Source organism: Stenella coeruleoalba (genome assembly GCF_951394435.1).
Source record: "Stenella coeruleoalba genome assembly, chromosome: 1".
Taxonomy (NCBI): Eukaryota; Metazoa; Chordata; class Mammalia; order Artiodactyla; family Delphinidae; genus Stenella; species Stenella coeruleoalba.
Genome location: NC_137169.1, coordinates 112,089,043 through 112,113,295, shown reverse-complemented (window position 1 = coordinate 112,113,295; position 24,253 = coordinate 112,089,043). Strand labels below are relative to the sequence as shown.

The window sequence follows — 24,253 nt, the reverse complement described above, 5'->3', positions numbered from 1 at the left end:
ATCAATTTGTTATACTGCTAGGATTAGAAACCAGGTTAATATTCTAGGAACATATCTCAATCAAAGAAGTCTCAGGGGACATTAAAGCATTTTTTAAATGCATGTGACACTTCATAAGCAAGCTCTGCATTTTGTCCTTAGACCTAAGCTAAGACAAAATATTGATAGTAATTAAGTCAGGTTTTCATGGCGTTATTAGGGCAGCAGCTTTGGTGCCCTGATTGTTATCACCTTGGTTGAAAGAGCTGAGGTGCTGGCTGTTGAGGAGGAAAGGCCAGACAGAGTTGGCTGTCAGGATTTTGGGATTCTGGGTGGTGTTTCTCATAATTTGTCGCTAGAATTTGAATCAGAATCAGGGAGTGTAGGGATGTATTTGTTGGATGGTGTTAAGATGCAGATTCCAGGGACTTCCCTGGTGGTGCAGGGGTTAAGAATCCACCTGCCAAGGCAGGGGATGTGGGTTTGAGCCCTGGTCCAGGAAGATCCCACATGCCGCGGAGCAACTAAGCCCATGCGCCACAACTACTGAGCCTGCGTGCCACAACTACTGAAGCCCACATGCCTAGAGCCCGTGCTCTGCAACAAGAGAAGCCACCGCAATGAGAAGCCCACATACCGCAACAAGGACCCAACGCAGCCAAAATAAATAAAAAAAAAAAAAAAGAAAGAAAAAGATACAGATTCCAGGACCTCACTCCATACCTACTGAATCAGAATCACTAATGGTTATCATCTAGGTATCTAATTCTTATATATCCTGATGGTTGGACACTACTGGTCTGGGAGAAATAAGAGTATGATAAGGGTTGATCGAGGAAATAGAATAATGGTTAGTGGGGAGGGTGAAAATCCTCTTTCTTTAAAACAGTAGTTTTTTGTTTCCTTATTAGGATAGATTTAAAAAAGAGAACATAGAGCCAATGACTAGGATAGGTTTGGATCCCCAGATCTACCAGCTGAATTTTGTGAGTGCTGGTAAATAGGAAATGATGCTAGATATAGATCACAGTACCAAACTTTAGCCATATGCTGGTTTATTTTGGTAGTATTACGTGGCTAACCATTTTCACATGTTCCTAGTACCATCTGCTCTGCATATTATTAAAAGTGAGTCTCATTTGCAAAAAATAAGAGGCTGTACTAGAGGGGGGGGTGGTGGGTACACAAAATTGAGATCAGCTGGGTAGATGCTGACATTGTCAATCAGTCAAAAAAGTAATTAGACCCAGAGGGCAGGTTCCACAATCAGGGTACTAAAAGCTAAGCAGAACTCAGAAGAAACCTTCCTAAATGATTTTTCAACATGTTTGCCAAATGGGTTCTCTGAGAACATTGGCTGACCCCCGTTTGTATGGTATGGGCGGAAGCTGTCTATTGTAGTTCTTGCACCTAAACAGATGGGGGTCCAAACGTGTGTGCAGTATCCATATGTTATAGGCTTTCCCCAGAACTTACATTATTCAGCAACATTTGTAAAGAACCTGCTGTAAAGAGACTTACATAGAAAGTACTATAGAGATTACAAAGACAGGATTCCATTTCTAAGGATTTAAAACATTTTTATTGGGGGATAAACCTATAGATGGGTGAAAAAGGCTTCACATTTAAATAGCTATATATATACAATGCAGATTTATGTATTATAAACAATAAATGTTGAGTAAAGAATATCAGGTTAGATTGGGGTTTATCAGTACAGATTTTCCAGTGATTATGAATCAGAAATGTGTGTGTGGGACTTCCCTGGTGGTGCAGAGGTTAACAGTCAGCCTGCCAACGTAGGGGACACGGGTTCAATTCCTGGTCCGGGAAGATCCCACATGCCGCGGAGCAACTAAGCCCATGCGCCACAACTACTGAGCCTGCGCTCTAGAGCCCACAAGCCACAACTACTGAGCCCACACACCACAACTACTGAAGCCTGCGTGCCTAGAGCCCGTGCTCCACAACAAGAGAAGCTACCGCAGTGAGAAGCCCGCACATTGCAATGAAGAGTAGCACCTGCCCGCCACAACTAGAGAAAGCCCGCATGCAGCAGTGAAGACTCAAAAATTTTTAAAAAAAGTGTGTGTATATATTTTTATTTTTAATAAAAAATATTTATTATGAAAAATTAAGAAAAGAAAGAGTTCTATTCTTCAGTCTTTGTTAATTCTCTCTAGATATTTTCTGTGTTTAATCAAGCACATATTTATTTTTTTTTCGAAGAAAGAAATCATACTATACATATTGTCCTGCATCTGCAACTTGCTTCGTTCCCTTAATATAATTTAGACATCTTTCTATTGTAATACATAGAGATCTCCCTCTCCTGTGTAATGGCTACATAGTGGTAAGGAGTTAGTTATTCTCATTTTCTAGACTTTGTTTTTGCTTTCTGTTTTAATTCACTTCCTCAGTTGCACTAGCCACATTTCAAGTTCTCAGTTGCCTCATGTGGCTAGTGGCTACCGTTGTCGTGCAATGCATATGTAGAACATTTCCGACCTTGCAGAAAATTCTGTTAGATGATGCTGATCTAAAGTCCCAGGAAAAATTTTGCCTTAATATAACATAACAATCCAGGGGCTTCCCTGGTGGCACAGTGGTTAAGAATCTGCCTGCCAATGTAGGGTACACGGGTTCGAGCCCTGGTCCGGGAAGATCCCACATGCCGCAGAGCAGCTAAGCCCGTGCACCACAACTACTGACCCTGTGCTCTAGAGCCCACGAGCCACATCTACTGAAACCCACGCACCTAGAGCCCGTGCTCCACAACAAAGAGAAGCCACCACAATGAGAAGACCACGTACCACAACTAAGAGTAACCCCCGCTCACTGCAACTAGAGAAAGCCCGCAGAGCAACAAAGAACCAGTGCAGCCAAAAATAAATAAATAAATTTATTTTAAAAAAATATATATAAAACAATCCATAATTGATTGATTCCTTCAGGATTTTTAGTTAGGAATCTAAAAGACATCATAGCATCAACATTAGAGAAAATTGCGAGGGAGAAAAATACCCATACTTCTATGCTCTGCCATTACAAATGTTTGTTATTTTTGTATATTTTTAGTTATTTCTGAGTTATAGGGATATAATATTTTTATGCTTATGAGTATTATGTGTGTATTGTGTTATACTTTTGTCATGAATTTGTTGAACATGTATAGAATGTTTATATTCTATATGTATATACTATTTTATACTAAGGCATCATAATTATAGTCATTCCCTAATTATTGGGAATTAGGGTCATTTCTTTTTTCACTATCAATGCCTTTGTATAAAGAGTTTTACAAAAATACTTTAATGAGATGCACTACTCTAAGTGGGTTTACTGAGATAAATTATATGTTCAGTTTTCAGGCTTTTGCTGCATTTTGAGAAATTTAAGTTTTGTTTAAAGGAAGGAAGGAAGGAACTTGGCTAATTGGGGAGAATAGGTGAGATGAGTCTGCCGTGGGAAATGATCTGTGCACAGACGCTGAGGAAAGAAAGAATAAGTTGTTTAAAAACTTCAGAATAGGGAATTCACTTGCAGTTAGGACTCTGCACTTTCACTGCTGAGGGCTTGGGTTTAATTCCTGGTTAGGGAACTAAGATCCTGCAAGCCGTGTGGCACAGCCAAAAAATAAGTAAAAAATAAAATAAAAACTTCAGAATAAATGTGCTTTATTGGAGTAGATTCTTATGGTGCTGAACATCTTAAATTTTCATTAGAGATATGAGTTCAGAGTTGGCAATAAGTGTCTAAAACATTTTTTTTCCTAGATGAGGCAGATGACGATGACGATCCAGAATATAATTTCCTGGAAGACCTGGATGAACCAGACACAGAGGATTTCCGCACTGACCGGGCAGTAAGAATCACCAGTGAGTCTGTGTTTATTATGAGTCCTGGTCTTGACTTCTCCACATCTACCTTTGTTTACTTTGCAGATTTCTGAGGTTGAAGTTTGTAGCCCACTCAAGACATTTAAGCTTCCTCTTCCCATTTATTTCTATAATTCTTTAAATTTACATATATATTCAGGAAGCCTATCAGTTACTCATTTATACATCCCACAGTCACGTATTGAGTATTTGGCAGCGATTGTACCAAAATGAATAAGACATGGCTTCTGCCTGGAGGATGTCAGCTTAGTAGGGGGATACAAACAGAAACAGGTGTAGTACCAAGTGATAGGTGCTATAATAATAGTTTGTGTATATACTAGTGGCCTAAAAGAGGGTTATACTGTCCTAATATATGGTATGGGTTAGGGAAGGATTCACAAAATGGGATGTTTTATTTTAGTTTTGAAGGAGCAATAAGAAATTTTTGGTGAATGGGGGCAGAGAGGGATATTGCAAATAGAAGAATTCTGCAAACCATGGAATTATGAAACAATACATGTGTTTGGAAAATAGTAAGTAGTTTGGTTAAGTTGTATGAGTGAGTGGTGATAGAAGAGTTAAGCAGTGTTCAGTTCATGGAGAACCTTAGATCTGATTTTTGATCTGTCAAAAAGGAGAGCTCAGAGAGCTCAAAGCAGGAAATAAATAGGAACTGATTTGGATTTTAGAAATATCACTTTGATTTAATGCCAGTTTAATGTATTGATTTGGTGGGTAAAGAGAGCAAGATTGGAGGCATGGAAAACCATTAAATAACTTGGCTTGAGTCATTTGTTTAAAATTATTTCATTGCTAGTTTGCCAATGATGGAAAACATATTTCAGGAACTGTTGATTTTTATTGAGGGTGTGCATGACCCTGTACTGGAATAGTATACACAACATGGTGAAGGTAAGACATTGGCTCTTGACGAGGTTATGAAGAAAGTTTTATAAGTATCCAAAAGTGTTTATTATGTACCTAAATAATGCAAATCTTTGTGCAAAGAGAATTATGTAAACACAATCCTTTAGGACTTATGTTCTGTTTTGTTGCTTTATTTCATCTTTCATGTTGTTCTTAAGATTAGAATGCCATTTCCTTTATGAAGATCTTCCATTTATTTTGGTATGTTATGACAGTTAAGGTTGCATTGAAAGGAAAGCACCAGGAATCAGAGAGAAAGTGTAGAAAGAAAAGGCTTGAGGATTTAGGTTTTGAGAAAATTGTGAAGGAGGGTCTAGGAAGGTATGAGAAAAAACAACAAAGCCTTGTGTCTCAGAAACCAAGGGAAGAGTCTTTCAAGAAGGAGCGAATGGTCCACAGTGTCATGTGCTGGTCATGAAACATTTTCTGCTTGAAGCAGAAAAGTAGGAGATTGCATTTCAATTCAGCTCTCATCCTGGTATACACTTGCCTTCCCTTCTTGTTTGTCTGTTACTTTCTTCAGTTTATAGATACAGTTGACCTTGAGCAACTCAGAGGGTAGGGGTGCCCAACCCCAGTGTAGTTGAAAATCCGACTAGAAGTTTTGACTCCCCGAAAACTTAACTACTAGTAGCCTACTGTTGAAGGCTTACCAATAAAATAAATAATTATTAACATGTATTTTATATATAATGTGTTTTGTATACTGTGTTCTTAAAGTAAAGTAAGCTAGAGAAAAGAAAATATTATTAAGAAAGTCATAATGAGGAAGAGAAAATACATTTACAGTACCGTATTTATCGATACTGTAAGTTTATGTTATCTGTTTACAAGCTGAATCATCTGTCAGTATCTATATTAATATTGTTTTATATGATACAAAACACTGTAGATATATATGTTACAAACACTAGACAATGAAAAGTGAAAAAGGAACATTTATTTACTGGTATAAGGATTCATGCATTGATAATGAAGAAGCAGCAGTATGATGGCTTGATGGTAGTCTAGTGTAATTGATATGATTGCTTCACAGATCGCTTCTTAGTACGCTGGCCTGAATGGTTACAAAATTTTGTAGCCATTCAGCAGTACACTACTAAATTGTTACAAAATTTTTATGGCATACAGTATTACAGTCATATTCATGTACAGGATTGGAAACATTGTTACATTTTTTAAAAATGTGATAATAGGCTGATACACAGTTGGTAATGTAATTCTTTGAAAGCACAGTTATAAATCATTAATAAAACTAACATTATTAATTTTATTGATTATTAATTTTATATTAAATATCAGTCACTTTATGCCTATGTAAGGATAGGCTATCCATTTCAAGTCTTGTACATGATGTTCTACATGATGAATACTTAAGCGATGATGATGATGATGACACAAAAACATCTCATACAATTCTTGCCATACAGTTATTAGATTTTTACACAAAGGTATATACACATACACAACAGATAAGTTTATTAACTGTAGGCATGATGATTATTTACTATTCATTAAGTCGCAGTGGGTCATCATAAAGGCCTTCATCCTCCTTGTCTTCACATTGAGTAGGCTGAGGAGGAAGAAGAGGAGGAGGGGCTGGTCTTGCTGTCTCGGGGTGGCAGAGGCAGGAGAGGTGGTGGAGGAGGAGGGGGAGGCAGAGACAGTAACTTTATGGAAATACATTGTAATTTCTGTGTGACTTTTTTGCTTTTTCATTTCTCTAAAAATGTTTCTGTATGGTACCAGTCCCTCTCCCACCATGTGCTTTGGTTTCAGAGTCCATATCATAGAAGTGTCCTTGTAAAAGAAGTCAAAAGCAGTCTTAAATAATCGGAACCCTGCTGCCTGATTGTCTAATGTCAGTTTGTTTTCTGACACAGCTTCTTCTACATCTTCTTCCTCATCGTCTGGCACTGTTTTGGAAGCACTCATCTTCATCACGTCATCTTTTGTTAATTCCTCTGGTGCAGTGTCTGTTAGCTCTTGAATTTCTCCAAGATTCAGAACTTGAAACCCTTCACCCCCATCTTTTTTTGGCCGTATTCACAGTCTGTTTCATGATTTCCTTGATTGGCTCTGTCGTAAATCTTGTGAAGTCATGCAGGACATCTGAACACATTTTTCTCCAGCAGGAATTTATTGTTTCAGGTTTGATGGCTTTCATGGCTTTTTCTTTAACAATGATGGCCTCTTCAGTGGTGTGATCCTTCCTCCAGACTTACGTGATGTTCTCTCCATTGGGGTCTCTCAGTGTGGATAATCCTTTCCATAGAATATTGTGTGTAATGAGCCTTAAAGGTCCTTACGAACCTCGATCTAGAGGCTGAATTAGAGACATGTTTGGAGGGGAGTAGACCACTTAGACTCCTTCAGTGTTGAATTCATGGGGTTCTGGGTACCCAGGGGCATTGTCCAATTTCAAAAGAACTTTAAAAGGCAAGGTATTTCCTGACTTCAGGGACAAAGCATCGATGGAACCAATCCATAGAAAGGCCCTTCTTTTTGTATATCCAAAGACTGGCAGCTTGTGTTTATCTTTTCCCATCAAGGTGAGCAGCTTTATAGATAAGGGCAGTCCTGGTGGTAAATGCAACTGCATTTTCACAAAACAGTAGACTTAGCCTCTCCCTTCCTGCCTTAAATCCTGGTGCTTGCTTCTCTTCCTTACTAATGTCTTTTGAGGCTTTATTTTTAAAAATTTTTTCCCCTCCAGAATAGGGCACTTTCATCTGCACTAAAAACCTGTTCAGGCAGATATCCTTTCTCCTCAGTCTGGGAACTTGTCTGCTGCCTCTGCATCAGCAGAGGCTGCTTCTCCTGTTATCTTGACAGTTTTTAAGCCAAACCTCTTTCTAAAATTATCAAACCATCCTTTACTGGCATTAAATTCTCCAGACTTAGATCCTTCATCTTCCTTTTGGTTTAAGTTGTCATATAATGACTTTGCTTTTTCTCAAATCATATTAGAGTCTATAGGTATGCCTTTCTTATAGCAATCCTGCACCCACATAAAAACTGCATTTTCAATATGAGATAAAAAGGTATTTCACAAAAAGCACGAGGTTTTTGCACCTGCCAGCATAGCGACAGCTATGGCTTCATGAATTTCCTTTTCATTTTTTACAATGGTCCTTACACTGGATTCATTTATCTTGAAATGGTGGGAAATCACAGCTACAGACCGCAATCTCTGGTACATATCAAGCAATTCAGCGTCTTCTTGTAATGTCATGACTTTGCTTCTTGGGAGCACTTCCAGCACCACTAGTGGCACTTCGCATGGGTCCCATGGTGTTATTCAAGGCCTATGGTATTGTACTAAACTTGATGAAAAATACTCAAGAACCATAAGAGATCAGTTTTTCCTACAGTACGCAATTTGCTGGAGAGACAAACTGCTCAGGAGATGTTTTAAGCAGATACTTGCAACACCTGAGCTAGCAACAGGAGGTGGCTATGAAATTATTACAGAAGTACAGTATATGCCACAGTTAATTTTATGCAGTTATGATTTCACACTGCATCTTTATGTTTGGGTTTCTCTCAACTGTGAATGGTGCCATGTATGGTCTGTAAGTGTGTGTGTAAGTTTTGATAAATTTTAACTTTTTAGAGTAGATTTGTGTACATTTTATGGTAGTAAGTGATAAAATAGACTAGTATCTACATATAATTTATGCATTCATGACATACCTAACTTTTCCTTAAATTTATTGGTATTTCTAGGCTCTGTGGTTTGTCTGTGGGTTTTTTCAAATTGTTGCACATCCCCCCCCAAATTGTTCCACTATATTTACTGAAAAAATCTGCATATAAGTGGACCCATACAGTTCAATTCCATGTTGTTCAATGGTCAACTGTAATTTCTCAGGGAGATCCTCCTCAATCAGGATTGATCTTCTTGCTCCGTTATCCATACTATTTTTTTTTCACAACTCACACACACACACTGTATTTTATTTTTACAAGAGATAAACTGACACCAAGCATTGTAAATGGATGACTGCAACAAAAGCAACAATGATGGCAATTACCAAACACAAAACACACTCATACGATGTCATAATATTGACATTCAGTCCAGTAAACCTCCACTGTAACAGCTCCTTTACTTTGCAGTGAAAATTGATTTGTATATTTTTTGCCTCTGAGTCCTTGTGGGATTTATCTTTTTTTTTTTATTCAAACAGAAAGTCACGAAAATTGTAATCATCCTCATCAGTTCACTCAGTCCCATGCAATCAGTTTTTTTTTATCTTGATCTTTTGTTAGCACTTTTATGAATTCATCAGTTTTCCATTAGAGTTCTGAAAATGCTTATTCAGTTCAGCAGTATCGTGAGTTACCAGAAACCTGTACTTGTCAGTCTTTTCCATGAATTCTTTGAAGATGAAACGCTTTTATAGGAATATTTTTGTGAAAGCATCAGAGTACACCCAGAACTGTCGGTAAATGACAAAAGACTTAAAAATGACCACGGTTAAAGATTTGATGAAAGTTCATAATAATGCAGTTGACAAGGAAATTTAGTTATTTCGGAGGTATACATTTTAAAGTAATAACTAGAGTTATGACTTACAACATTATACCAGAACATATAAGATTCTTAGAAATTTCATGTAATGTCTGAAACATTTATATTAATGTATTTCCATACAAATAACCCAAAGAAAGTTTAGTATTAGTTGTTTTTTTTGTTTGTTTGTTTTTTTATACTGCAGGTTCTTATTAGTCATCAATTTTATACACATCAGTGTATACATGTCAATCCCAATTGCCCAATTCAGCACACCACCATCCCCACCCAACTGCAGTTTTCCCCACTTGGTGTCCATACGTTTGTTCTCTACATCTGTGTCTCAACTTCTGCCCTGCAAACTGGTTCATCTGTACCATTTTTCTACGTTTCACATACATATGTTAATATACGATATTTGTTTTTCTCTTTCTGACTTACTTCACTCTGTATAGACAGTCTCTAGATCCAGCCACGTCTCAACAAATGACTCAATTTCATTCCTTTTTACGGCTGAGTAATATGCCATTGTATATATGTACCACAACTTTTTTATCCATTCGTCTGTCGATGGGCATTTAGGTTGCTTCCATGACCTGGCTATTGTAAATAGCCCTGCAATGAACATTGGGGTGCATGTGTCTTTTTGAATTATGGTTTTCTCTGGGTGTATGCCCAGTAGTGGGATTGCTGGATCATATGGTAATTCTATTTTTAGTTTTTTAAGGAACCTCCATACTGTTCTCCATAGCGGCTGTATCAGTTTACATTCCCACCAACAGTGCAAGAAGGTTCCCTTTTCTCCACACCCTCTCCAGCATTTGTTGTTTGTAGATTTCCTGATGATGCCCATTCTAACTGGTATGAGGTGATACCTCATTGTAGTTTTGATTTGCATTTCTCTAATAATTAGTGATGTTGAGCAGCTTTTCATGTGCTTCTTGGCCATCTTTATGTCTTCTTTGGAGAAATGTCTGTTTAGGTCTTCTGCCCATTTTTGGATTGGGTTGTCTGTTTCTTTAATACTGAGCTGCATGAGTTGTTAATATATTTTGGAGATTAATCCTTTGTCCGTTGATTCGTTTGCGAATATTTTCTCTCATTCTGAAGGTTGTCTTTTCGTCTTGTTTATGATTTCCTTTGCCGTGCAAAAGCTTTTAAGTTTGATTAGGTCCCAATTGTTTATTTTTATTTCCATTACTCTAGGAGGTGGATCAAAAAAGATCTTGTGGTGATTTATGTCAAAGAATGTTCTTCTATGTTTTCCTCTAAGAGTTTTATAGTGTCTGGTCTTACATTTAGGTCTTGAATCCATTTTGAGTTTATTTTTGTGTATGGTGTTAGGGAGTGTTCTAATTTCATTCTTTTACATGTAGCTGTCCAGTTTTCCCAGCACCACTTATTGAAGAGACTGTCTTTTCTCCATTGTCTATCTTTGCCTCCTTTATCATAGATTAGTTGACCATAGGTGCGTGGGTTTATCTCTGGGCTTTCTATCTTGTTCCATTGATCTATGTTTCTGTTTTTGTGCCAGTACCATATTGTCTTGATTACTGTAGCTTTGTAGTATAGTCTGAAGTCAGGGAGTCTGATTCCTCCAGCTCTGTTTTTTTCCCTCAAGACTGCTTTGGCTATTTGGGGTCTTTTGTGTCTCCATACAAATTTTAAGATGATTTGTTCTAGTTCCATAAAAAATGCCACTGGTAATTTGATAGGGATTGCACTGAATCTGTAGATTGCTTTGGGTAGTATCGTCTTTTTCACAATATTGATCCTTCCAATCCCAGAACATGGTATATCTCTCCATCTGTTGGTATCATCTTTAATTTCTTTCACCAATGTCCTATAATTTTCTGCATACAGGTCTTTTGTTTCCCTAGGTAGGTTTATTCCTAGGTATTTTATTCTTTTTGTTGCAGTGGTAAATGGGAGTGCTTCCATAATTTCTCTTTCAGATTTTTCATCATTAGTGTATAGGAATGCAAGAGATTTCTGTGTATTAATTTTGTATCCTGCAAATTGTATCCAGATTCATTGATTAGCTCTAATAGTTTTCTGGTGGCATGTTTAGGATTCTCTATGTATAGTATCATGTGATCTGCAAACAGTGACAGTTTTACTTCTTCTTTTCCAATTTGTATTCCTTTTATTTCTATTTGTTCTCTGATTGCCGTGGCTAGAACTTCCAAAACTATGTTGAATAATAGTGGTGAGGGTGGACATGCTTGTCTCATTCTTGATCTTAGAGGAAATGCTTTCAGTTTTTCACCATTGAGAATGATGTTTGCTATGGGTTTGTCTTATATGGCCTTTATTACGTTGAGGTAGGTTCCCTCTCTGCCCACTTTCTGGAGAGTTTTTTTCATAAATTGGTGTTGAATTTTGTTGAAAGCTTTTTCTGCATCTATTGAGATGATCATATGGTTTTTATTCTTTGTTAGTATGGTGTATCACATTGATTGATTTGCATATATTGAAGAATCCGTGCATCCCTGGGATAAATCCCACTTGATCATGGTGTATGATCCTTTTAATGTGTTGTTGGATTCTGTTTGCTAGTATTTTGTTGAGGATTTTTGCATCTATATTCATCAGTGATATTGGTCTGTAATTTTATTTTTTTGTAGTATCTTTTTCTGGTTTTGGTATCAGGGCAATGGTGGCCTCGTAGAATGAGTTTGGGAGTGTTCCTTCCTCCGCAATCTTTTGGAAGAGTTTGAGAAGGGTGGGTGTTAGCTCTTCTCTAAATGTTTGATAGAATTCACCTGTGAAGCCATCTGGTCCTGGACTTTTGTTTGTTGGAAGATTTTTTTTTTTTTTTTTTTTTTTGCGGTACGCAGGCCTCTCACTGTTGTGGCCTCTCCCGTTGTGGAGCACAGGCTCCGGACGCGCAAGCTCAGCTGCCATGGCTCACGGGCCCAGCCTCTCTGCAGCATGTGGGATCTTCCCGGACCAGGGCACGAACCCGTGTCCCTTGCATCTGCAGGCGGACTCTCAACCACTGCGCCACCAGGGAAGCCCTGTTAGAAGATTTTTAATCACAGTTTGTTTCATTACTTGTGATTGGTCTGTTCATATTTTCTGTTTCTTCCTGGTTCTGTCTTGGAAGGTTATACCTTTCTAAGAATTTGTCCATTTCTTCCAGGTTGTCTATTTTAGTGGCATAGAGTTGCTTGTAGTAGTCTCTTAGGATGCTTTGTATTTCTGCAGTGTCTGTTATAACTTCTCCTTTTTAATTTCTAATTTTATTGATTTGAGTCCTCTCCCTCTTTTTCTTGATGAGTCTGGCTAATGGTTTATCGATTTTTATCTTCTCAAAGAACCACCTTTTAGTTTTATTGATCTTTGCTGTTGTTTTCTTTGTTTCTGTTTCATTTATTTCTGCTCTGATCTTTATGATTTCTTTCCTTCTGCTCACTTTGGGTTTTGTTTGTTCTTCTTTCTCTAGCTCCTTTAGGTGTAAGGTTAGATTGTTTACTTGAGATTTTTCTTGTTTCTTGAGGTAGGCTTGTATAACTATAAACTTCCCTCTTAGAACTGCTCTTGCTGCATCCCACAGGTTTTGGATTGTTGTGTTTTCATTGTCATTTGTCTGTAGGTATTTTTTGATTTCCTCTTTGATTTCTTCAGTGATCTCTTGGTTATTTAGTAACGTATTGTTTAGCCTCCATGTGTTTGTGTTTTTTACAATTTTTCCCTGTAATTCATTTCTAATCTCATAGCGTTGTGGTCAGAAAAGATGCTTGATATGATTTCAATTTTCTTAAATTTACTGAGGCTTGATTTGTGACCCAAGATGTGATCTATCCTGGAGAATGTTCCGTGCGCACTTGAGAAGAAAGTGTAATCTGCTGTTTTGGATGGAATGTCCTATAAATATCAGTTAAATCTATGTGGTCTATTGTGTTATTTAAAGCTTCTGTTTCCTTATTTATTTTCATTTTGGATGATCTGTCCATTGGTGTAAGTGAGGTGTTAAAGTCCTCCACTATTATTGTGTTACTGTCAATTTTCTCTTTTATAGCTGTTAGCACTTGCCTTATGTATTGAGGTGCTCCTATGTTGGGTGCATATATATTTGTAATTGTTATATCTTCTTCTTGGATTGATCCCTTGATCATTATGTAGTGGCCTTCCTTGTCTCTTATAACATTCTTTATTTTAAAGTCTATTTTATCTGATATGAGTATAGCTACTCCAGCTTTTGATTTCCATTTGCATGGAATATCTTTTTCCATCCCCTCACTTTCAGTCTGTATGTGTCCCTAGGTCTGAAGTGGGTCTCTTGTAGACAGAATATATATGGGTCTTGTTTTTGTATCCATTCAGCAAGCCTGTGTCTTTTGGTTGGAGCATTTAATCCATTCACGTTTAAGGTAATTATCGATATGTATGTTCCTATGACCATTTTCTTAATTGTTTTGGGTTTGTTTTTGTAGGTCCTTTTCTTCTCTTGTGTTTCCCACTTAGAGAAGTTGCTTTAGCATTTGTTGTAGAGCTGGTTTGGTGGTGCTGAATTCTCTTAGCTTTTGCTTGTCTGTAAAGCTTTTGATTTCTCCGTCGATTCTGAATGAGATCCTTGCCGAATCTGAATGAGATCCTTGCTGGGTAGAGTAATCTTGGTTGTAGGTTCTTCCCTTTCATCACTTTAAGTATATCATGCCACTCCCTTCTGGCTTGTAGAGTTTCTGCTGAGAAATCAGCTGTTAACCTTATGGGAGTTCCCTTGTATGTTATTTTTCATTTTTCCCTTGCTGCTTTCAATAATTTTTTTTGTCTTTAATTTTTGCCAATTTGATTACTATGTGTCTCGGTGTGTTTCTCCTTGGGTTTATCCTGTATGGGACTCGCTGCACTTCCTGGACTTGGGTGGCTATTTCCTTTCCCATGTTAGGGAAGTTTTCCACTATAATCTCTTCAAATATTTTTTTGGGTCCTTTCTCTCTCTATTCTCCTTCTGGGACCCCTATAATGCGAATGTTGTTGCATTTAATGTTGTCCCAGAGATCTCTTAGGCTCTCTTCATTTCTTTTCATTCTTTTCTCTTTATTCTGTTCCGCAGCAGTGAATTCCACCATTCTGTCTTCCAGGTCACTTATCTGTTCTTCAGCCTCTGTTATTCTGCTATTGATTCCTTCTAGTGTATTTTTCATTTCAGTTACTGTATCGTTCATCTCTGTTTGTTTGTTCTTTAATTCTTCTAGGTCTTTGTTAAACATTTCTTGCATCTTCTCCATCTTTGCCTCCGTTCTTTTTCCGAGGTCCTGGATCATCTTCACTATCATTATTCTGAATTCTTTTTCTGGAAGGTTGCCTATCTCCCAATTCATTTAGTTATTTTTCTGCGGTTTTATCTTGTTCCTTCATCTGGTACATAGCCCTCTGCCTTTTCATCTTGTCTGTCTTTCTGTGAATGTTGTTTTTGTTCCACAGGCTGCAGGATTGTAGTTCTTGCTTCTGCTGTCTGCCCTCTGATGGATGAGGCTATCTAAGAGGCTTGATGGGAGGGACTGGTGGTGGGTAGAGCTGACTGTTGCTCTGGTGGGCAGAGCTCAGTAAAACTTTAATCCACTTGACTATTGATGGGTGGGGCTGGGTTCCCTCCCTGTTGGGTGTTTGGCCTGAGGCAACCCAAGACTGAAGCCTACCTGGGCTCTTTGGTGGGGCTAATGACAGACTCTGGGAGGGCTCACGCCAAGGAGTACTTCCCAGAACTTCTGCTGTCAGTGTCCTTGTCCCCATGGTGTGTTACAGCCTCCCCCCACCCCCCGCCTCTGCAGGAGACCCTCCAACACTAGCAGGTAGGTCTGGTTCAGTCTCCTATTGGGTCACTGCTCCTTCCCTTGGATCCCAATGCACACACTACTTTGTGTGTGCCCTCCAAGAGTGGAGTCTCTGTTTCCCCCAGTCCTGTCGAAGTCCTGCAATCAATTCCCACTAGGCTTCAAAGTCTGATTCTCTAGGAATTCCTCTTCCCGTTGCCGGGCCCCCAGGTTGGGAAGCCTGACGTGGGGCTCAGAACCTTCACTCCAGTGGGTGGACTTCTGTGGTATAAGTGTTCTCCAGTCTGTGAGTCACCCACCCAGCAGTTATGGGATTTGATTTTACTGTGATTGCACCCCTCCTACAGTCTCATTGTGGCTTCTCCTTTGTCTTTGGATGTGGGGTATCTTTTTTGGTGAGTTCCAGTGTCTTCCTGTCGATGATTGTCCAGCAGCTAGTTGTGATTCTGGTGTTCTCACAAGAGGGAGTGAGAGCACGTCCTTCTAGTCTGCCATCTTGGTTACTCCTCCTGATTATATCAATCCATACTATTTTATATGTCCTTTTTAATACTCATCTCTCTCATAGTTGCTTATTTATATCTGTCTCCTTCCCTAAACTGTGAGCTTCTCATGGGTTTTGTGTTGTTTATTGCCTTAGAGCTGGTGTTTTTCATGGGGCTGACAGTGTTTGCCAATCAACTAGTGAACTTTTCTGGGTTGCCTGAATGATGGGTCTTCCTTTCTAGTCATAGAGTTCTATGGTCATAAGTAAAAACTGGGATAGAATTTTAATTTTGTTTCTACCCCTTGTCGTCTTATGTTATCATGCTTAATTATAATCCCTTTAAGAGGACTTTTCTTACATGGATGATAAAAATTTAAAAATAAAAAAGCTTAGAATCACAGAGTTGGGAAAGCCTCCTGTGGTCACATATATTTTCCTCCCACTTAAGCGTTTGTTAACAGCTTCTCTCATGTGGCCTTTCAGTCTGTTTGGATACCTCCAGTGACAGGGAGTTCATCAGCTCTGCAGATAGTGTGTCCTACTCTTGAACACCTCTTCAATTAACATTTTCCTTATTAATTTTTTTTAAAATTTATTTTTATTTTTTGGCTGCGTTGGGTCTTTGTTGCTGCGCGAAGGCTTTTCTCTGGTTGCAGCGAGCGGGGGCTGCTCTTCGTTGTGGTGCGCGGGCTTCTCATTGCAGTGGCTTCTCTTGTTGCGGAGCATGGGCTCTAGGCACACGGGCTTCAGTGGTTATGGCACGTGGGCTCAGTAGCTGTGGCACGCAAGCTCTAGAGCACAGGCTCAGTAGTTGTGGCGCATGGGCTTAGTTGCTCCCCGGCACGTGGTATCTTCCCGGGCCAGGGCTCAAACCTGTGTCCCCTGCATTGGTAGGCAGATTCTTAACCACTGCGCCACCAGGGAAGCCCCAGCATTTTCCTTATTGAACCTGAATCTACCTTTTATATTTCTCTGTTTGTCCTTTGTTGCCATAAAATGTAATTTACTCCTAAGTGTGCATAGTATGTTTCTTTTTCTACATTTTTTCTTTATTATGCTAAACATACCAAGTTTTTTCAGTTCTCTAAATGCCAGGCTTTCCACATTTCAACCCCCAAATTACCCTCCTCTGGATTCTAGCCTTTATTTTTAAGAAAATTCTCCCCCATGACATTTTATTATGAAACTTTTTGAACATATAGAAAAGTTGAAAGAATTGTACAGTGGACACCCGTATACCCACTATCTTCTATAGTTAACTTTTCATATATTTGCTTAGTCATGCACCTATCCATCTATGAATCCATTTTTTTTGAAGCATTTCATAGTGAGTTGTAGATATCTAAACATTTCAGCATGCATATCATGAATTAGAACTCAGTATTTGTTTACAGTTTTTCTTTTTAGGTAAATTTATACACATTGTAGTACAGAAATCTTAAGTGTACCATTCAGTGAGGTTCGATGTGCCTCCTCTTGTATAACTCAAACCCCTAGCAAGATAGAGATTTGTCACCCCAGAAAGTACCCACTTGCCCCTTCCAAGTCAGTCCCCACACCATCCTCCCAGGTGCGACCACTGTTCCCTTTTCTTCTATCACAGATTAGATTTGCCTCTTTTAAAACTTCATGTGAATGGAATCATATAGTATGTGTTCTGTTGTATACAGCTTCTTTCACTTAGCATAAAGTTTTTGAGATTCATGCACATTGCTTGTATCATTAATTTCTTCCCTTTTATTGCTGAGTAGGATTCCAGTGTATAAATATACCAATTTGTTTATTTTTCATCAATCCGCAGGTGTTGATGGACACCTGGGTTCTTTCTAATTTCTGGCTATCTTGAATAAAGATAGCTCTGAACTTTCTTGTGCAAGGTTTTGTGGACAAATGTTTCATTTCCCTTGGGTCAGCTATTTAGGGGAAGAATCAGTGGTCATAAGGTAGCTGTATACTTAGTTTTCTGAGAAATTGCCAAACCCTTTTCCAAAGTGGCTTTCCACTTTACATTCTTTTTACAGTTCTAGTTGCTCCACATCCTCACTAACATTTGGATTTTAGCTTTTTAATGCCCTCTTAAGAAGGGCTTTTACAGAAATGATCACAGTCCTCTAGATAGAGCCTGAGACTGCTCTGATTCAGTGATATGCTTGCCTTCTTGGTTGTGAGCACTGTTTTGGAGCTACTGTGTCATATTGAACTTAAGGTCAAACAAAACATTGAGATCTTTTTCAGATTGTTTCTGAGCCGTGTTACCTTTTTGTGCACTTGAGAAACTGATTTTTGAAAATCCTAAATGTAAGACTTTAAATTTATCCCCATTATGTTTCATCCAGTTAATTTGAGAAAACCTAGAATTTTGAATCTGTCATCAGTTGGTCTGGCAATCCTTTTCAGCTTTATATCGTTTACAGGTCTGGTAAGTGTGTTTTCTGGGTGTTTTAGGTTGTTGATGGGATTGCTGAATAGTTCAGGTCCAAAGGTAGGGTCCTATGACACACTGCTGGAGACTTCTCTCTTGACTCCATTCAGTAGGATGGGCCAACAAACTATGCATGTATCTCATTATAAAATCATCTAGCTTACGTTTTTGTGTGTTTTCCCATTAGAATTTAAGCTTCATGAGAGTAAAGTCCTGTCATGTATCTAAGCATCTAGAACTAGGGATTAAGGCATATAGTTGGTGTTCAATAAATGTTTTTAAATGAATGAGTCAATGATGGATAGATATGAGGATTTTGTTAAAAGCCTTGCTGAAAACAACTTTCATTGAATTTTCTTGGAATTCCCCCTGTGGCAAAATGAAACAAACAAGTGCCAACAGCATACCGTTTGACTTTTTTGCAGAAAAGGAAGTGAATGAACTGATGGAAGAGCTGTTTGAAACTGTGAGTAATGATCTTCGAATGAGAACTCAGAATAGTAAAAGTGGATTCTCCAGCAAGCTCTGTCCTTTGGTCTCAGGGCCTCTCTCTCCAGAAGGGTGGTGTGAACCAAGCCCATTCCCCTTTCAGTCCACCCAGGAGAGAATATAGTGACAGGAGATTTTTGCTAAGTAATAAACTTTGATTATCCATATGCAGGTTATTCTTAATAAAGTTTTCCTTGCAGGCTTTTGGATGGACTCTTCACTATCACATGTTGCATCCTTAAAGATTGCAAACTAATTTTAGATTATTCTGAGCCCGAATAATTACCTTTCTCATAAATTTATCTCTTTAAAGATATTCTGATCATTTCAAGTTATCCATGCTCTGTGTTTACCATTACAAGTTGGCTGATTGAGTAACTTTTTTCCTGGCATAATAGCTACCCCATGTGCAGGATTGTGCGAGCCCAGAAGTGAGAAAGGTTGTTAATGCAAGCTCTTTCTGTGCGCCAGCGTTATTAAAGTCCTGTAAACTAGTCTTTGCTTTCCCCTCTCACTGCTAGAGTGACCTTTGCGTGCCCATTCCCCAGGAAAATCCTTCTTTTCCTTTGCCCTCAGTTTCAAGATGAGATGGGGTTCTCCAACATGGAAGATGATGGCCCAGAGGAGGAGGAATGTGTGGCTGAGCCTCGGCCCAACTTTAACACCCCTCAAGCCCTACGGTAGGCTAACCAAAGACCTTGAGACTTAGAATGGAGGAAAAGTGTACGTCTGAAAAGGTTTTGAGAAATTTTAGCTAACAATTTCCCATCCCTGACTACCTGCTGTTACTGATGTTAGGATGCAGAGTCCCTTGTGGGTGTTAGGTGTCAAGTGAATAAGTCTCCTTATGGGGCAGTGCAGCTATAGACCAAGCTGTACCTGTTTGGGAAGGGAGAAAAAGCAGTAGCTGGCATCCATAGCAGCTTCTCCAGGTGAGTGGTGCTGGAGAGGTGTGTAGGACTCTATGTGGCCAGCCACAGAAACTATCCCAAATTGTAATATCCGGTATGTCCCTTTTGTTTTTCTATTTGTCGTTAACATCTAGTAAATGTTAATGAACCTTTGTTAGTCACCAAGGCATTAATTGAGCAAACCATAAAGCACCTGAAGTAATGCCCTGGAGTCTGAAATGTGTGTACTGCCCTCTTCACTTAAATTAGCACTTCCATTGTCCCACCCAGAGAGTAGAGGCTTTAAATTTTTCCCCCCACTTTTGTGATGAGTTTGCATAGTTTATCCGTACTTTATTGCTATCCATTCTGAGTAGCAGCATACTATCGTTAGGTGACTGGCTGGATGTCAGGGTATGGTTTGTGCCATGCATGGAACAAAGCAAAACTGAAAGACACATAGTCTCTAATTAGTCCTGTGTTTTAACTTAACAGCATTACCTAACTAGAGAGCTTTGGATCCACCTGAAAGCTAGGCCTTTAGGGAACTTGCAAATTTAGTGAAAAAGACAAGGTATACTAATCATTGTGTAAAAGTCAGAAATATCAGTCATACTCCATTACAATAAATACCATAATATAACCACAACAGAAATCTCAGGAGTTCCTTTTTTTTTCAGCTTCGTTGAGGTACAATTGACAAATAAGGTTGTAAGATACTGAAAGTGTACAGCTTGATGATTTGATAAGCGTATGCTTTGTAAAAGGATTCCCCCCATCAAGTTAATTAACACTTCTATCACCTCACATATTTACCTTTTTTTTTTTTTGAGAACAAATTTCAAAATTTCTTAGAGTCTATATTTGACCCACTTATTTCACACCATATTTCATAGAAAAAAATTCTAGTGTAGCAGAGTAGAACCTGGGAACTTACTATCATGGGATTTGATCTGTAAACATATTTCAGTTCCACTAGTCAACTCTGTGTATGAATTTTTAAAATTTGGTCATTATGTAACTACTTAAAAATCCTTATTCCAATTCAGTTACCTTTCGGTATTCAGTTGATCTGCATGGGCTGCTGCTGCTTTTCTTTCAGCTAGAAATGCAAACCTAGCTTAATCTTTGATTAAGTAAAATATCACAGGGAAAGTGAGTTACCTGTGTTCCCCGTATCAACTACCCATCCAGGTAATACTTATTAAAATCAGGTGCAGGCTTTTTTTTTCATTATCTACATTTTTCATGTTTCTGTTCTTCTGTTCCTCTGCTAGTAATGCAGATAATCAAGAGATTTCAATTCTCAGTAAAATTGTACAGAGGACAGGCCTGTGTCTTTAGGTTTTCACCCTGTGTCAGCCCATACTCACAGTAAATACTGTAAAAGGAAACATAACTTTTTTCAACAGCCTCTGGGGATAAAGATTGTTATCATTTAACTATTGCTAAATTCTGGAGGATTTCTTGAATTATGATAACCTGCTAGTCATAGCTACTTGAGCAGGTCTTGTCCTGATTGCACAGAGTATCAGCTCTTGCTTAATCACTTGAGTGTCTTGTTCTGCCTCTACCTCAGAACTAGCATGCTAGGTATTTGGATTCTTACTTCAGCCCCAGACACAGTCTCTCTCTCTCAGGAGGTAGGGGTAGGAGGGTAGTGTTAGAAAACTTGGAGAAGATTCTGTGTCACCATTAAGAACAAGTCTGAGATTAATTTGGCTGTCAGTGTGATGAAAAATGATGGGTTCCCATTAGCTCCTTGGGTGCTTTGTTATCCAGACACTTCCCTACTCTTAGATTTTTGTTTAATTTCCCCTTCATTACGATATTACTTAGAAGACTGATGTAGAAGAATGGGTGGGGGGCGATTCAGAACCATCTTATTTGAATCTATGCTAACAACTTTGGGAGAAGATTTGGGTAGGATAGGAGTTTGCCTATCGCCTAAAGTGAGATTTGGGGATTAGCAGTAGATGGAAGTTGTTCAGACTTGCTTAGCCCACCATTAGAAGGAACTGGGTGTGTTGTGGACCCAGGGAAATATTCAAATCCAATCATCTCCCTGTTGAGGATAGGTTTGAGGAACCACTGGCCAACTTGCTAAATGAGCAGCATCGCACAGTGAAGGAGCTACTTGAACAGCTGAAGATGAGGAAATCTTCAGCCAAACAGCAGCAGGAGGTAGAGAGGGTTAAGCCCCAGAGTGAGAAAGTTCATCAGACTCTGATTCTAGACCCAGCACAGAGGAGGAGACTCCAGCAGCAGATGCAGCAGGTAAGACTCTTCTTGGTAATGTTAATATTGGACCATCCCATGGCTTGGCTCGAAGCCAAACATTAAATTAGCAGCTTTGGAAAAGTCGGAAATAGGTGTCTTGATAACCACTGAAACCACAGGACCGCAGGATCTTCATATCAGTTAGGACCTTGAAAGGTCATCGTGTTCGTGTCTCAGGTAAGAATGCATGTAAGGACCCTGATAGTATTCAGCATGATAGATTTCAAAGAATCTTTAGTAATCCCTTCTGAATTTAACAGCCTTATTGCCAGAGTAGTTTTTTCTTCTTTCTAATCTTAGTCCCTCTGGCTTGAGGTTAAACTTCCTCTGGTTCTGTTATTTTGCTCAAGTGGAACATATTTGAGAAAAAATTTCATACCAAAATACTATGTTGTTCTCATAGTCTCTCTAGAAAGCCAAACATATATGCTAAAGTCACTAACATCTTGGTAAAGTCTTCTGGGTTCCTGAAATGACAACATCATAACATGTCACTATATTATTTTCTTTCCCTCCCCAGCATGTGCAGCTCTTGACGCAAATTCACCTTCTCGCCACCTCCAACCCCAGTCTCAGTTCGGAGGCCAGTACCACCAGGATATTTCTTGTAAGGTTTCAGATATCCCTAACTCTAAAGAATTGTGTATGCAGTTAGTTTGGAAGTCATTTCTCACAAATGTTGACTCATCATAAGCTACATTTATTCTTCTCTTCTGCATGTTTGGGTAGCTGTTCGTATGGCTTCACGTGCTTGCTGATAAAACATAAGTTACTGGTTCCCATTAAAGGACAGAGAGAGTATTCAGTTTCTTAAGACTATTCCTCTTACCTTTTTATTGGGTTCTCTTACCTTTAGATCCACTCATCTTGGGCTTTTGGTACTTCTCTTCTTTTTATTGAATTCATTATTTATTAGGCTCAATATCAGTGTTTTATGTATAAAATTAATTTTGCTCATGGCATTATGAAATATTTTGGAGGAAGGCCTTTTAATTTCAAATTTTGGGGATTTCCCTGGAGGTCCAGTGGTTAGGACTCGGCACTTTCACTTCCGGGGCCCAGATTCAATTTCTGGTCGGGGAACTAAGATCCTGCAAGCTGTAGGGCGTGGCCAAAAAGAAAAAAATTCAAATTTTAACACATTTTTGACCGGAGACGTATTATAGCCACAGGCGTTAGTTTCTGCAAAAATCCACCTGTCAGTAATGTGTTAAAATCCTATAAAAATTGCTCCTGAACTTTGGGGTAGGTAATGAGGATATTCTTTGCCTCTTGGGTAAGTCTCTTTGGAGTTTGAGTTGGCTAGTAGTCTGAGCTTCCTTCGATAGTCAGCAGAGTGTTATTTTCCCTCTTATTGTGTTCAGAGGATCATGAGAAATACTTTGTTCTTCAGAGAAACCAATGAAGACATTTAAAATTTTTATTTTATTTTATTAAGTAATGGCTCTCACTCTTGAGAATTTTAATTCTAGCTGGGGAGCTAGACCATGCATCCAAAAGGCTGAGGAACACTCAGACTGAGAATAAAACAAGAGCAAATTAGTGTATCACAAATCCCCAGATATCTGAGGACTCGGCAAAAGAACAGTCTTAATGGCAAAATGTTAATTATGGAAGACTTTATAATGATTTTTACCTGTTTTTATACTATTGTAGGAAGGACAGTTTTTCACTTAGAGGCTAAGGGCTACTGGTACTAATTTTCTGGAACTTAGATCTCCTTTGTGTCCTGTTTTCCCAGAAAGAGCTGGGAACCTTTGCTCAAAGCTCCATCGCCCTTCATCATCAATTCAACCCCAAGTTTCAGACCTTGTTCCAACCCTGTAACCTGATGGGAGCTGTGCAGCTCATTGAAGACTTCAACACACATGTCAGCGTTGACTGGAGTCCTCGTAAAACTGTCAAGAAGACTGGTAGGGGACAGATGTGTCCGCTTTAAGTTTTTACTTGCAGTGAGAGGTGGGAGTCTTATCCCATAGATAATTTCCTAGGGATAATTTCCTAGGGGTGGAGGAGACAGGGTGTTTGTAATTTCTTCCTTCTCTCTTTTATCCTCCCTTTGTGCTCATTATCTAAGTTCTAGAATTAGGTGATAATACTTGGGCTTAAGTAAGGGATGGAGGCAGTGGACAGGGCAGGGTTGTGGGGGGTAGAGATGTGGGACTCCTGCTAATAATTGGACTTAAGTAGATATGAGGGTAAGTATTAGGAGTCAGGTCAAGACAAACTGGTATCTGATAAAGTTGGAAGTCAAGTGGTAAAGTTGGGTTGTGTTTAGGTTTCTACTCACTTCTTCATTAAGATCATTTTATCTCCCATAATGATTATTAGTGATATCTCCATTTTGAGTGAAACATTGATATGGGAGTTAGGAAAAAATTAGAGATGTTGTACATTTACCATGTTCAATATTTTAAAGAAATTTGCAGGTTTGGTTTCTACTTTGCATTGGTTTAGTATTTTTTGAGAAAATATTTGCTGTTCCCTTAAACTAAATATTTGCTTCTGATTTGTTCCTAGTTTAGCAAATTAGTTGTGTTTTGCTGTGGATTTGGGTTTGTCTTTGGATTTGATTTTAAATCCCTGACTCTTATAG

The 24,253-nt window shown here is 38.7% G+C and overlaps 1 protein-coding gene across 4 annotated transcripts in view; it reads left to right on the top strand.

The window, feature by feature from the left end:
- The window catches only part of GON4L (gon-4 like), an 87,345-nt gene that overhangs the window by 37,640 nt on the left and 25,452 nt on the right, over window positions 1-24,253 (top strand). For all 4 annotated transcript variants that reach the window (XM_079904682.1, XM_079904680.1, XM_079904681.1 and 1 more), the window contains 6 exons: window positions 3,756-3,857; window positions 18,424-18,464; window positions 19,064-19,167; window positions 21,456-21,654; window positions 22,178-22,264; window positions 23,399-23,570. In XM_079904682.1, the coding sequence (XP_079760808.1) occupies window positions 3,756-3,857; window positions 18,424-18,464; window positions 19,064-19,167; window positions 21,456-21,654; window positions 22,178-22,264; window positions 23,399-23,570 (705 nt within the window). The remainder of the gene's footprint in view (window positions 1-3,755; window positions 3,858-18,423; window positions 18,465-19,063; window positions 19,168-21,455; window positions 21,655-22,177; window positions 22,265-23,398; window positions 23,571-24,253) is intronic.